Genomic DNA, 15,969 nt, shown 5'->3' on the forward strand with positions numbered 1-15,969 from the left:
AGTGTATAGCCGCAATGTTTTATCCGCTCTAGTCGCCGAGAGCTTTGGAAACGCGGTGAGAGGCCTATTATTATAATCAGGCTTCTTGCTTCCTGGTTGGTTGTTTCGCGTTCTCGTAGGCCAATGCCGCGTTCTCATTGGCTCCCTAACGAAAATGAGATGTTCAGGACCTGGCACGCTCTGCGCTCTTTAATCTGACGGCTAATATATAGACCTTCCCCGTGTTGTGTATGTATAAAGCAATGTAACAGGTACCCACTCGCACCACCAGGGGCACTGGTCATTGCCCTGTAAAGTGTGTCTTCGCCATATCAATTTTTTTTTTTTTTTGTGATGTTTTTCTGAGTGGGAGCTTCTGTTCTTTGGCGCTTCGGCGCGACACAACAATGGTGACGAGGATAGGATAGAAGATCGAACGAACCAAGGGCAGCGTGGCAAACAGCACAATGCCGGACGAGGACGACGTTGACGAGTATCTCAAACGCTTCGAGATGTTCCTTCGAGTGAACGCTGTCAAGACGGAAGACAAGGCCGTGACGCTAGTGAACTACATCGGGAAAGCGTCGTACCAGGTTGTGAAAACCTTGCTCGTCCCAGACTCGCCGGTATCGAAATCGTACGACGTACTTTCCGAGCTGCTGAAACGCCACTACCAGCCCAAGCGCTTAGTGATTGCAGAGCGCACGAAGTTTCGTTGGAGAAATCAAGAGGTCGGCGAGAGCCTAGCGGACTTCTCCTTGGCTATCAAAGAGCTCGCGCAGACGTGCGGGTTCAAGGACTATTTCGGCCAGGCTCTTCGGGACCGGCTCGTGGCTGGGTGTCGCGACCCTGAGGTACAGTGGACACTCATCCAGCTCGATGACGATTACTTCGACGAAGTTCTGAAGGGGGGCCTGGCCAAAGAACTTTCTCTGCGCAAAACGGACGAGATACGACAGCCCGGCGTACCGGACTGAATGGACGTGCACCGCGTTCAAGGTGATGGTGAAGGACACTCTCGGTGTCCACCTTTCGCCACTGCATCGCCACAGGTCCAGTATCAGCGTACGGTAGGATCTTGTTTTAGATGCGCTAGTACCGTGCATGTTTCCGAGAAGTGTCATTTTTGAAAGCAAAGTGTTTCGAATGCGGGAAGCAGGAGCACACTAAGGCGGTGTGTAGGGCCAAGCCTACGCCTACTTCGAACACCAAGCGCGGACCTTGGAGCGTAACCTGTAGGCAAAAGAATGACGCATCTGCGGCATTCCAGAAGGTATTGGAAATGGAAGGAAAACCGGTGACGATGGAAATCGACACTGGTTCCGCAGTTATTTGATGCCAGAAAGAATGCATATGAATTTGTTTCCTCACATGCCCCTCGAGCCGAGTGACATGCGTCTCCGAACGTAGACCGGGGCTCTAGTGCCATTCAAGGGTGTAGCGAGCGTTAATGTAAAAAACGGGGAGCTACGAAGCGAAAAGTTAGCTTTGATTGTGGTAAAATCCGCGAATACCCAGCTGCCTGCTCTTCTAGGAAGAGACTGGATCGAGCAGTTACAAATTAACTGGTCGGGCGTGGGTCGTATCGAAAACGATAGGATGACAGACTCACCGAAAAGGTCGTTCCCTAGCGTCTTTGAAGGTCCAGTGGGGCCGATAAAGGGTTTTCAGGCAAGGATTGTGCTGAAAGAGAACTCTCAACCTGTGTTTTGTAGACACAGAGTGGTGCCATACCCATTGAGAGAGCAAGTAGAGAGTGATCTTGAGAAAATGGTGGCGCAGGGCATTCTGAGGCCTGTAAAGAGTAGTGAATGGGCAACACCTCTTGTTGTGGTTCCCAAGCAAGGTGGTAACGTTCGCATCTGTGGCGACTGCAGTGTGCCCGTAAACCCACAGGTGACGGTGGATCACTACCCATTACCGAGGGTAGATGAGGCATTCAACAACTTTCGGGGGGGGGGGGGGGGGGCATCTTCGCTATTTTGGATCTAAAGATTGCCTACTTGCAGTTAGCCCTTAACGAAGCGTCGCGAAAACTGCTCACAGTGACCACTCACCTAGGATTGTTTGAGTTTTTACGTATGCCTTACGGAGTCTCAAGCACACTAGCAATTTTCCATAGTGTAATGGATAAGATTTTGTTGGGCCTAACCAAGGTGGCGTGCTATCTTGCTGATGTACTGGTGGGTGGCGTAGACCAAAATGACTGAAACCAGAGAGTCTTGGAAGTGTTGAAACGTTTTCAGGAACACGGACTTTGTGTGAATCAGGACAAATGTAAATTTTTTGATCGCGAAGTGCGTTACTTGGGATACTTGTTGAGTGACCAGGGTTTGAAGCCATGCCCTGAAAAGGTAGAGGCTATCAAAAAGGCACCCGCACCGAGTAACGTGATGGAGGTTAAGGCATTTGTGGGGCTGCTAGCTTTTTATGCTTGTTTCCTCCCAGACTTAGCTGCCACACTGGGACCATTGTATGAACTGTTGATGACAGACAAGAAGTGGGATTGGTCGCAAGAAGGCAAACAGGCTGTAGAAAGAAGCAAAGATCAATTGTGCAGTGCTGGGGTGATTGTCCTCTACGACACTAGTCTACCACTTCGAGTGACGGCCGACGCATCCAGCTATGGCCTCGGAGCAGTCTTAACACAAGACATGGGAAACGGGGACTACAGACTAGTGGAGTTTGCGTCCAGGACGCTTACTGTGGAGGAACAGAACTACGCACAAGTGGAAAGAGAAGCCTTGGCACTCATATTTGCGGTCAAGAAATTCCACAGGTATTTCTTTGGGCGTTCGTTCACCCTGGTAACAGACCACTACCCGCTAACGTCGATCCTGGGACCTAAGTATTCTACAACAGCCATAGCTGCTGCGAGGATCCAGAGGTGGCGCTTGTTACTTGCAGAGTACAGCTTCAAGATCCTGTACCGCAAGGGCGGGGAACTCCAGGATGCCGATGCCCCATCGAGACTTCCTCCGAAGACAACTGTGGGAGAGGAAAATATGTTGAAATATTTTTCACCCACAGAGCAACCGCTTCTTTCAAGTTCCACACCAAGAGAGGTTGGCCAACATCCGTGCAAGATCTAGGGTTGCAACTCTTCTGGCAGAGGCGGGAAACGCTGTCAACGGACCAGGATTGCCTGCTGTGGGGAATTAGAGTCGTGATTCCACGGGCACTACGGCTGTGGTCCCCAAGAGCCTGCATGAAGAACATCCAGGAATGGTGCGTATGAAACAACTTCCGAGAGGGCATGTGTGTTGGCCCGGAATCGACGCCATGATCGAGAACAAAGTGCAGTCGTGCGAGATCTGCCAAGCGGCCAAAACGACGTTCTTCCAGTACCACTCCAGCCATGGAAGATGACCTCGCGGGTTTTCGAACGTATTCATTTGGACTTTGCAACCAAGTCGGACACCAATCTGTTTGTTTTGGTTGACAGTTTTTCTAAATGGGTTGAGGTCCTGCCCATGTCTTCCACAACCGCACCCCAGACAGTAGAAAAACGTATGGCTGTCTTCACACAGTTTGGACTAACGGAAGAAGTGGTGACTGATGGAGGCCCCCAGTTTCGAAGTGAGGAGTTCAAGAACTTCTTGAAGCATCAAGGAGTGGTGCGCACCATGACGCCACCCTACCACCCGGCTTCGAATGGCGCCGCGCAGAAGGCTGTGCAAACAGCCAAGCGAGCGCTGCCCAAGCAAGTACTTGAAGACGACCTCCGAGGGAAGAGACGGAATATCCAGGAGAGGTTGCCGTGTTTTCTACTTACCTACAGGACGACACCACACACAAGTACTGGATAGGCTCCTGCAGAACTGTTCCTGGGACGGCTTCCGCGGACCCGACTGTCACTGCTCAAGCCAGGTGCAACGTCCCTTCCACGACGAGAGAAGCAGAACAAGATAAAGGAGCTGGCAGACAAGCGCAGAGGTCCAACGAAACTTTTTCAAGTGGGCGACAGGGTTTGGGTCGGAAATGTGAGAGGGGAGACACTAAACTGGACTAAAGGAATTTTAAAGAAAGTAATGAGTCCGGTTAAATACCTGGTGCGGGTGGCTAAGCAGATTCGTTATGCGCATGCTGATCACTTGTGCTTTCGAAGTGAGGGCTCGCCCGATCAGCCTCTTCGGAGAGTGTACTCATTCATTCATTTCATTCATTTATTGATACTGTCAGCCCGTTGGGCTATTACAGGAGTGGGTATACAAAAATAAAAGATGAAAGTAACCCCTACACAAAGAGTAATTAAACAAGACAATGGATTGCACAAGACCGCTTCATACACTTAAACGCGCACAAGAAAAAGTTACAAAACTGAAAGCAGCACAGGTATTAACATTTCACAAGAAAGCAGAAACTTGGTCCGTATTTGCACGATTACGGCTTTTCACGACTGTCACATTCAACAATATTATGTATACTTTCTAAAAAGGCATTAAGGGATGTTGACGAAACAGCAGAATCGGGCAGCATATTCCACTCTTTTATGGTTCTAGGGAAAAAACTGAATTTAAAACAATCATTTCGTACAGATGGATTACGAATGAACATGCTATGGCGATGCCTTGAGGATTCGTTAGTGCTGATTTCGAAGTAATCCGATTTGTTGATTTTTATAAAGTTATGTATAATTGGGAAAAGGAATTTAACCTTTCGTACTTGGTACTCTATTCCAAAGTTGGGAGATTTGCGAGTTCACATAGTTTTGTAGGAGAAAATGCTTGGCCGAATTTATTAAAGATGAACCTGGAAGCAAGTCGCTGAATTTTTTCCAATTTATGGCAATTTGTTACAGTATGTGGATCCCACACAATTTTCGCGTACTCAATAATCGGTCTTACCAGAGCTGTATAAGTCAGGTTTCTTATTTCCGGAGTTGCACTAGTAAGGTTTCGCCTGAGGCACCATAGTGCTTTGTTGGCCTTAAGAAAGACTTTATCAATATGGGTATTCCAACGTAGGTCTGGTGTAAATACTAGACCTAGGTACTTATGCTATTTTACTCTTTTGAGTCCGACACCGTCAATGTGATATTTGTATGCTAAAATAGTTTTTGTTCTAGATACTGACATGAAGACCGATTTTTCAAGATTTAACACCATCTGCCAATTATCACACCATTGGTGAATTTTTTGTAGATTACGATTTAGTTCGTCCTGGTCATCTGGAGTTTCTATTTTATGGTATATCACACAGTCATCCGCAAATAGTCTGATTGGAACGGTTATGTGTTTATGCATATCATTTATGAATATTAAAAACAAAAGGGGACCCAAAACACTCCCCTGGGGAACCCCTGAAGATACAGGTGAAAGGCTAGACTTATGTCCCGTAACTTCTACAAACTGTTCTCTAGAAGAAAGATACGATGAAAACCACTGTGTGACGGCTGAATTTTTTTAAATGACGTCAATTTTCAATAATAGCTTAGAGTGCGACACTTTATCAAACGCTTTTGCGAAGTCCAAAAACACTACGTCAGTTTGACCGCGACAATTAATCGTATAAGAAAGGTCATGTACAGTTTCGATAAGTTGGGTTGTGGTGGAAAGTCCCTTCCGAAAGCCATGCTGGGATCGGAACAATAATTCATAATCTTCGAGATAATCCATTAAATGTTTAGATACGATATGTTCGAGCAGCTTCAAACATGTACTAACAAGCGAAATGGGCCGATAGGTGCTTACGTCAGACACACTGCCACCTTTGTGGATAGGAAGCACTTTCGCGCGTTTCCAAGTACTAGGAAAAGAACAATTATTGATGGATGACTGGAAAATCATGGATAGATATTTGGAAACCCAAACTGCGTACCTTTTCAAAAACTCAATTGGAATTCCGTCGGGCCCGGGGCTCTTTTTTGTATTGATATTAAGTTAAAGGTTCAAAACTCCTTCCTCGTTTATTTCTCGTGACAGTGAGAGTGTTTGCGAACCGGGCGAATGTGAGATGCCTATGCCACCGCATGCTGATAGTAGCATAGCTGCTCAAGAAGTTTGACGGTTGAGCAGAGCTCGACATCCTCCAAATAGACTGGTGTACTAGTATTCTTTATGTAAGTGTGGAGGAGTGTTGTGTATGTATAAAGCAATGTAACAGGTACCCACTCGCACCACCAGGGGGCGCTGGTCATTGCCCTGTAAAGTGTGTCTTCGCCATATTAAAATTGTTTTTTGTGTGCTGTTCCTCTGAGTGGGAGCTTCTGTTCTTTGGCGCTTCGGTGCGACACAACACCCCGCAGATTCAGATTTACGACATCGGTGGATTACGAGCGTCAGTCACGATGCTTTTGTATACCAACTCAGTGTTAAGGCTTCCATTAAGTTATCACCACAGGGTATATATGCCCTCATTTCACAACAAATAAAGGTGGCCCGAAGAAGCATGCGTACTTACAACCGCTCGAAATGCAAATGCCAAGTGCTAAGAGCTTAACCTGCATACATTCCAAGCTATATTAAACCCTAGCCTCCTTTATAGCAGGTGAGCAGCAACGTATTGTTATAAAACAGTAACGCCCGCACCGCAAAGTGTTCTACAAGATGAAGGTTCCCACCGCAAAGAGTGTCGTGCAAACAGTAGGCGTATGAATCTGTGGACGCCATTAGAGCTTGCCGACGGAACCTTACGAAACCTGGCCTTCGAGTGACCTTCTGCATAACATTATGTTGTTTCCAAAAGTGAATATGTGTAGGAGACAGTAGGTATGACCTAACACAAATTACAAGCCAGACGGACGAGCAGGTGTTAAACTTTCACACTGTCGAAGGAGCGAGCACTTCAAGTTTGTGTAGCTTAGGTCAAGTACCCGGTGAAAAGCGGGTGAAAAGCAATTGCATCGGCCAGGATCCGCAGGGGTAACACTCGCTACCAAGTCCCCTCAGCAGTGTGAATGTGTTAGCCGTGTAAGGGCTCACGTTTCGTAGTGACGTACTTTGCCTGTCGCCAGGCACCCGTCACTGCATCGAGCTTTGAGAGAGCCCTGGGGAGGTCAGCCACCCAAAGAGCGCCGAAAGATGCCGTGGAAGGGTATATGCTCTGATACAGCTTCGACGACAGCGAGGCCCGGACCAAGCTGGGCTTTACGTGAAGCTTCAGCAGGGTGCTGAGGCTTCACTGAAACGAGTCTTAAGGAAGCCATTCCTAGAAAGGCATTCCTTAATGTCCGTTGCAAAAGGGTGCTTACTTCATACTTTGGAGTATCAGAAGGTAGAATTTGGGACGCAGTCTTCTCTCGAAGTGGGCTTCAGTCACTCTTCATGGTTTCCAGGTGTTGCTTGGGGTCACGGGATATGGCAGTCCCGAAACCTCCTTTGGCGAGTCTGTAAAAATAAAAAAACGGAAAAAAGTGTGGGAAAAAGAGCCTAAATGCGACCAACAGCTACCACACCAAATCTCTAAAATTCTTGGTGCTAAAATAGCACCAAGAATGCAAGAACCGACGAGAGAGGTTTAGTCACTTCGTTCACGTCGTTTGCGTTTTCTTTCTTGTATGGGGAAGCGGCGCACCTTCCTGGCCCGTTTTCTCGAACGCGAACCGTGGGTTAAAGTTAACTATTCTCCCTAGAAGGGGCGATTCTAGGTCACGTGACTGGGAGATGAGGGGGCCGAGGGAGGAGCAGTGCCTACAAGCAAAATGGCCGCGACGTCGCTTAATGAGGGCTAATAGTTCTGCTTGGTTCTGCTGAACATTAATTTCGATCCGGCTGTTATATTAATGACGCACCATCAACCTATTAGCACGTCAAGCAAAGCGGTGATTCAGAGGGACTACTAAACTAACAAATAGCTGCATTCCACGAACGCATCACTCTTCAGCAGTCCGAGATCCAAGACATATGACGGTACATAAGCCTTGCAAGTGTTTTTATGGTGAGTAATTACTTTGCGGAGAAAGGGGGTTTTCCTCGATAGACCCGTTGCTCTCGGGCAGGAGGCGCGAGCGTGTCCGCAGGGACACGACCATGTTATGCTGGCAGCACCATTTAGGTGGCGCTGTAACGTTCGATTTTGCACGTGCCACGTTCGAATGCAAGCATCTGTCAGCATCTGTAGACGCGCGATAACAAAACGTCTAAAAAAGAACTAAAATATAAAAAAAAAATACGCAGCTCGCGGCCTCAGCGTCCCATTAAATATTCCTTCAAGCTTACTGCTCTTTTTCATAGCTTCCGTGAGCCCGTGTGTTTCACTTTACTTGATAGCGAAGCCGAAGCTAGTTGCTAAAGCATGTTCCCCTCAACGATGCTCGCACTGCACGAGCGCGCGTGCTTGGCAGGGACACTGAAAACTCGGAGCACGCTCTTGTAGCCTCTGCTACGCTGACACTTAGAATGGAACGGAGTATAAAAAAACTGTAGTGGGGAAGCGTATTGGACGCACGTTCGAAACGCGAGCCAAATATTCTATTTCGCTCGCCTGGAGCGCTGCTCAAAACTTGAGAGCTACGGGCCTATAAAGTCTTCATTCCTGGTGAAAAGCTGGGACATTGTACTGTTTTTTTGTTCGCAGTGCGCCGACAGTATGTCGACAGCATCGAGGTTTCTACACATCCCCGATGGCCAGCAATTCAAGGGGTGACGAGCTTCTTGTCACCGGTGGATCGGTTGGGCAAACGGAAGAAAGGACAAACAGTTGAGATCAGCAGGAATCGTACAAACGTGCGTCGCAAGGAACAAAACCGAGACTACCGCACCGGCGTTGCCAGACTGGAAGGCACACGGGAAAGTTATTCGTTGTTTATGGCGGAACCTATTGAAGGAAATGTTTCTTACGTTTTCGAATATTCGTCGACAAAGTCTAGCATAGTAGCTAAAATTTCTTCGTACCATCTGAAGCAAATAAATTGGTCTTCAAGTACAACATTACTAAATTTTGACTTAAAACACCATACTAGATCGATAACAACCAGCGAAAAAAGAGGATAAACAAAATGACGGGCTTGTTTCACCGATAGATGGCGCATCTTACTGCCCAATCAAAAATAATTATTGTTGTTATATATCCAGCCGTTTACTACAGTACCTAGGTACTTTTTCCTTCCTAGGCACCGTGGTTTACCAAAATAAGTTTACCATAGCTTCGAGAAAACCGGCCTTGTGATTGGAAAACTTGTGATTGGGCAGGCATTATCAGTATAAAAGGGGCTATGGTTGAACTGATCATAAGGTTGTTAGTTGTGAAAATACCACAAAAAATTCCCCACGTCCTATAGTGGGTGAGAGGTTACGAATAGACGCTTTTTCAAACTTCATCAAGGAACATTGGCGGTCTCCATTGCTTGGACACGAAGCATGTGATTGGATCCAACTCCTCTCCGAAGGCTGACTCAGCGCTCGTACCCAATGCATGCTCAGGGTATGTGAGCAAGAAATGGCGGACAGGGGTTAGCGCGGACTTCTGAAAAGGTTATATTTGGTAGTGGCGGTGAGAGGTTAACATTTTAGTCGAATCAGTAGTAAAAAGCTCGCACCTCCAGCGCGAGTTTTCTACTTTGGATAGCATTTCGGCGCACGCGGAGTTAACGCTCGCGAGATTGTTCAACAAGCTGGCGCTGAGAGTGGTTAATCTACTGGATTCTTCACCAGTCATCGGCTACTGGCAACGTACGCGATCGAAAGCGTCGCTGTGGTCAGTGTTCCAAGATTGCCCGAATGCCTACTATGACGTCAGCTCAAGGACTTCCCATCGATGGTAATAAGACTAATGTAAAAAGAGCTTCAATTTTGGCTCTGTTGTTGGTTTCAGAACGCAATGACTTCAAGCTTCCATTATGCTCATTACAACACCATCGAACTTCTCGAAAGGTAATGACGTCACTCGAGGGAACCATAGGAGGGCGTCACTAAAACATCTGGCCACCAATAGTTATTTTGAGGAGACAAGATGATGGCTCGGCTTAAGCCAGATCGGCTCTGCTTGGCTCGGCCCGCCGACTGTCCGGTCAACATATATTTTGTTTCGCATTAAGTACGACCACAACTAAAGATAGATCTCGATGGCGGCAATCAAGCAGCACCATAAAATCATCGCCACTGCGCTCGTGGTTTTCCTGCGTTTGATTGGCACGGGCTGAGCCAATTACGCACGGAAAGAGGCGCAAGGGCACGGGCATCATCATCATTGGCTCCATAAATTTGTATCGATCCGATGGGACCGATGACGCCAATTAACGTTTCACATTAAATAAATACTCCGACGATACTGCTTTCTGTAGCTACAGCAATTAACAATTATTTTCTGGATCCGCGGCCTTTGCCTTTTCCTGTATAAAATGCAAAATAAATATTCCGAAATTAGCGAATGAAAAAGATGAAAAAATCATAATTCCAAAATATTCCCGCACTGTTCAGTGCCGTAACAGGCAGCCTTACCAGTCGAGGAAAAATAGACTATGCCAAATCATTTGTTTCGTGCTGGTGCGCGCGGGTACTGGAGTGAGCTTCAATAGCATTCGTTTGGAATGATGAAGCTGCTTGGAATCGTGGTTGTTAACCCTCTTTGATATGGTGTAATTTCCCTTTGAGCGCCATATTTTTAGGCTTAAAAAATAACCCATGTCATGAGAGTTATTATTGTTCTTTACAAAAGGTTTACAAGACGGGCACTTCCGTTTGAATTCATATCATACCAACAAAAGCTTCGCCATTCTTTCCATGGCCGCTGCTGTCTCTGCTCTCACCTGTCTCGCCCAGGATTACAGTAGGTGGTGGTCTCGCCTGCCTCGACTAGTTGTTTCGCCTAAGGGATGAGTGTTTCCTGTTGACCCAGATGCTTGAGTGAGACTTCCTGAAGTAGTGTGTGTTTAGCAGGTTTTGCAGCTGTTAGTGATAAACAACGAAGCGGTGTTTTGGCTATCATTGCGTAGTTTGTTACTTTCGTTTTCCTGGCGTGTTCTCTTCGCTTTGGTAGCGCGTTTTCTTTGCTTTCTTAGCGCGTTAATTTTTTTTTTCTTGCGCGAGCAAATGTTTTTTTTAGATGTCAGCTCCTGTAAAGAGGTGCCGTTGCTCTGTGAAATGCTGCCAGATTAGTCATCGCGACAGCGAGTCATCCAGCAGCCATGTCGCCCCGAAAAAATACAAGCTGAATGCTATATGGCTGGAGGCAATCGGGTGTTCGCTTAGCGATAAATGTGTCCAGGTATATTCTCGTCATTTCGCTCCGGATGCCTTCGAGATTCGCACCTGGTGCACCAAACGTCCGCGACTGAGGCAGGGGGCGCTCCGGATGCATTTCCTACCGTTGGAGTTCGATTACCAACGGGTGTCGTCCAAGCGCGCCGAAGGCTAGGGAGCCTCAGGCGGTGAGCCGTCTTCTGCATGACATTGGCTTCGAGCGAAAGAAGACTGGTCGAAACTCGCGCATGATCGAGCGAGTCGAGATCATCACGTGGCAAGAGAGGTACTTGCGGGACATTGCACGTCACAGGCAAGAGGGTCGGCAGATCTTTTACCTCGACGAAACGTGGGTGACGGCAGGGCACACTGTCTCGACGGTATGAGTGGACTGCACCGTGACCTCGTCCCACGACGCCTTCATGAGGGGTCTGACGACGGGCCTGAAGCAGCCGTCGGGGAAGGGCCAGCGCCTCATCGTCGCGCACATCGGCAGCGAGGACGGCTTCGTCGCTGGGTGCCTGGACGTCTTCCGCGGAGTAAAGACCGGCGACTACCACGAGGAGATGAACGGCACACGATTTGAGACGTGGTTCAAAGCTGTTCTTCCGATGCTGCCGCCAGGGAGTGTCATCATAATGGACAATGCTTCCTACCATTCTCGGCGGTTGGAAGCAGTGCCAGCGACGGGTTCCCGGAAGGAGGTGATCCAGCAGTGGCTCACGTCAAAGGACATCTCGTGGGAAGCCTAGAGGCAGAAGAAGCAGCTCCTTGACGTCGTGGCGTCGGTCAAGTCACTGTATTTGAACTTCGCGTCGATACTGCTGCAGAGAAGGCTGGTTGTACGGTAGTGAAACTTCCACCCTACCACTGAGAGTTCAACCCCATTGAACTCATCTTGGCACAGATCAAGAACGGCGTTGCAGCCAGGAACACAACGTTCAAGATCAGCGACGTTGAAAGGCTGCTCAAGGAAGAAGCCGAAAAGGTCACGGCTGACAACTGGCGCAATGCTGTGAGGCATGTCGTTGGAGTGGAGGAAGGCTACAGACGAGGCGGTGCTACAAGTGCCCATATAGAGCCGATCGTCGTCGAACTGAGTGAAGACGACACATCTGAGGGCGACCTGTCTGGTGTGGAGCCGCTCGAGGAAGTGTGAAGCCTACACCTTCAACAACAACACCTTCAACAACTTCAACCGAAGACTGAGGGGGACCCAGATCAACGTGACCAAAGCATGTCGACTTGTAATCGTCATCAAAGATCATGGGCTGCCCTTGCGCCCATCACTACATCTGCGCTGTATGTTTGTAAACATGTTTCAAGTGTGTTCAATTCATACCGATCATCTTGAAACAGATCAAAATAATGGAATTCGGTTAACATGAAACTGAAAAGAGCTAACAGCAGTGGCATGCACAGTGACTCCACCTTGCACAAAAAAGAGAAGCGATGTACAAAACATTATCATGACTGCGAAGGTCGATTCGTAAGTTCCGTCACATTTTGTTCTTCTTTTGCGAACCTTCTTCGACCTGCTATCATTATTTTTAAGCTGTTTCTCTGGCCGTGTCGTTCTCCAGTTGCTGCTGCTCCTGTACTATTGCCTTATTATACACGTCCACCTATATTCGTTTTAGCTTCTCTTTTTTTATGGGGGTTCAATATATAAAGGTTGACTTATTTTCGTGTAAATACGGTGCCTGACTTGCTTCTGGAACTGTTTTTGCTTGGAATGAACGGTATTCTTTGGTTTTAAGGTGCTCTGGTTTTCACAGTCGAGGGCATAGCAGCAGTGTTGTTTCTCTTTTTGGTAGTGTTGCAGTGTCTCAAGTTGGTTGACCCCAGGGGCCCATGATTTAGGGGTGCAAGTCAGGGTTTGAAATATCTCGCACGCTGACCAACGTCTCCTGCACGGTGATAACCAAAATGACACCAGGGAAAGGTATGAGTCTCAAATACCACTGGCTTTATCAGGTCGCTATTCCGACGGAGGTGCTTTGGCAATCATGTTACTTTACGACTGATCACGACAAAAACTGAAAACGGCAGGCTTGTCATATAAATGAATACCGCTGACAAACCCATTTTCGAAATGTTTTTTTGTTTGCTGTAGCACCACCAATAGTGCGGACGACATCTGGTGAAGCAACTCAGCGCTGGAAGTTTTTATGCTCATCTCAAGCAAGGTATATATACAGCGTGTCCCAGCGCTCTGTTCCGTCGTAGAATGGACCGCATAGATCGGTCGCTGAACGGAGCCTGATGAAACTTTCCACGAAGGTGTATTTGGATGCACCTTCGTGGACATTTATCATACTAAAATTTCATGCCTAGGTTTCCTCAACGAAAAGCGAGAAAAGAAAAGCCGTAAATCTCTATGGGCAGACAGACTGGGACCCGGACCGCGTCCCAGTCTGCGTGGATTTACGGCATTTCTTTTCTCGCTTTTCGTTTAGGAAACCTAGGCTCATTAAAATTTCGTATGATAAACGCACTGTCTAAATACACCTCCGTGGAAAGTTTTATCGCGCTCTGTTCGCCGACTGATTTATGCGGTCCATTCTACGACGGAACAGCGCGCTGGGACTCCCGGTATACAGATCTCACCTGCGACTGATAAGCACGGCAATCTCAGCTCACCCCGCGGAAACCACAGCGAATTGAAGCAGTGGTGCCGGTACTATGTTGAGTAGCAACGTGGGGCAGAGGCGACAGAAATCCAAGGAAGCAGACGACGTTCGGCGAAGCTTCTCACCTCCCAGCAGTGCTAAGCCTCGCGCCCGCTTCGAAATTTTCGTTTGCGATAGCGTCGCTGGAATCTCACGTTGTCGCGCAAAACCTGCTGCAAGCGCAAGCCGATACCATTAAGAATTCGTGGCGTAACCTCGGGCACGTAAAACACGGTGCAAAAAAGCATAATAATTGTCACGAGAAACTAGCGTCGCGTTGCTAAGGCCAACAGCCATGTCGAGCTTTTTTTTTTTTTTTCAAAAGGTTTGCGATTGGTTTACGGAATCGTGACGTCATGAAAACGATTGACTGGCGTTTCTCTGCGTAGGATTACATTTTCCTCTGAGAGGAATTTCCGGTTTTTTCTTAGCTTGCAACCGACTATAGCAGCCGTCTTGCGCGGCGTATCTTCTTATGTTCGAAGACCTAGTTGCTCACAGCGGCAAAGAAGCTGGCGCTTCAATTCAAGGTCCATTTTGCGCGCTGTTCTCACAGAACACAGACGCTACAAAAGGCTATGGTGCGCACACAACATGCACCGGAAGTCGAGACACTGAGCATGTCCTTCAACTCCGCAGCCAAGTCAATCCAAGAGCGAAGAGTGGGGCATAATTCTCCGCGCGGGGCGAAAGAACGCGAGTTTCAAATAGGGAGAGGCTGTGACTCCGACTAAATTACGTCCTGTAACGTAAGTATTGCTAAACAAAAACTTATTTTCGCGGAAGATTTGTTTTGGACATGCTTGTTCCAATTAGGCTGTTTAAGAAATCCTTTATTTCTTTGCAGATATTCTTTAAGTACAACCGAAGGGCTTTTGGCGCTGCAGTCGGATTCAATGTGAAACGGACTATAGACCTTTTCACCCTCCGCCGCATGGGCGCCGCCATCTTGGAATCACGTGATGCGGCCGCCATTAGGTTGCTTCAACTTGCTGCTCCGCTGTCCCTTCCGCGCCTTGGCGGATGCGTTGAATTCGTGTTTTTCGTCGCGTTTCACCGCGTCTCTTGCCTTGCTCCGCAAAGTGTCGTCCGATACTTATACTTACCATGCAATTGCATTACATCATTATGCGCGCAAGTTCTGTAGTTAATTCTGTAACACGTTTTGAATATTTTTTTTTTTACCTTCGGCGTGCGAGATACGTGTGAGAAGGCTTTATAGGAACAGGAATAAGCGTTAGCTGTTGCGCACATTGAATACATATATGACTTGAAGAGAGCCTAGAGGGTTCCAATACCAATAACTTATGAGAACTGAGATTTGGTTACTAATAAGAGCGGAACATTTGCAATAGGAAGTCCAATGTTATTATATATATGAGTGCGCATTGGTGTCAATGAAGGAAACAAAACACTCCGCGTAATTAGCCACGTGTTTTTCCTGAAAGCACGGTGTTTTGTAGCTACAACAGATCGAAAACAGTTTCTTTTGATTACACTAGGGAACTTGTGGACAAGACGCGGAAACAAACGTTTAGTTTGAATTATTTTTTATGCTAGAAATAATGGTACCTTAATATTCGGCAACTTGTTTGTTCGCAATATCACACCTATATCTGTTACACGTTCTTCATCGCGTGTGCGATATAAGCATTCGCTTTACAGATTTATTTATGAATTTCACGGAATTGTATATCGTGCTTGGTACCATGTTCATAGTCTTTCAGTTGCTTAAGTCATTTTTTTAATATAACCATGCAGATTTAATTAATTTATTTCAACACAAATATTTGGACTCCCCACGTAAAAAACTGTGACAGACAGTTTGATAGTGCCTATGATTCACAAAATGTGACGCCGAAAAGAATCCTTCAGCATAAAAATCACCCGAGTGCAGCCGGTTGTCGACGGCGTATAGGGAGTTACTTTCAGTAGCTGGCGTCGTCAAAATGTGCAAAGCGCATCGTTTCAAATCAGTGAACAGCTTTCTACACAGGTCCATTGGGTGGCGCCTGGCATTCGACTTCAGCCAAACTTATCGGAGATCATTTCTTTTGCGCTCTTCAATTTTATTCGGCAAATTTTACGGAAGATGAATATCAGACTTTATTTGAAGTCTGGCATTCATTTATCTCACCATTCTCACACCTTGAAAACGTCGTAAGCAAATGTCCATATAACAAAAAGTTTATTTCATA

General features: G+C 47.1%; 1 protein-coding gene across 1 annotated transcript; it reads left to right on the forward strand.

Moving 5' to 3' along the window:
- The first annotated feature begins 446 nt into the window (after window positions 1-446).
- Window positions 447-956, forward strand: LOC120848620. The gene has a single exon (XM_040220628.1). It carries the CDS (start codon window positions 447-449, stop codon window positions 954-956), a length of 510 nt encoding a protein of 169 aa, XP_040076562.1.
- The last annotated feature ends 15,013 nt before the right edge of the window (window positions 957-15,969 follow it).

Source organism: Ixodes scapularis, unplaced genomic scaffold (assembly GCF_016920785.2).
Source record: "Ixodes scapularis isolate PalLabHiFi unplaced genomic scaffold, ASM1692078v2 PGA_scaffold5__190_contigs__length_132052651, whole genome shotgun sequence".
Lineage (NCBI taxonomy): Eukaryota > Metazoa > Arthropoda > Arachnida > Ixodida > Ixodidae > Ixodes > Ixodes scapularis.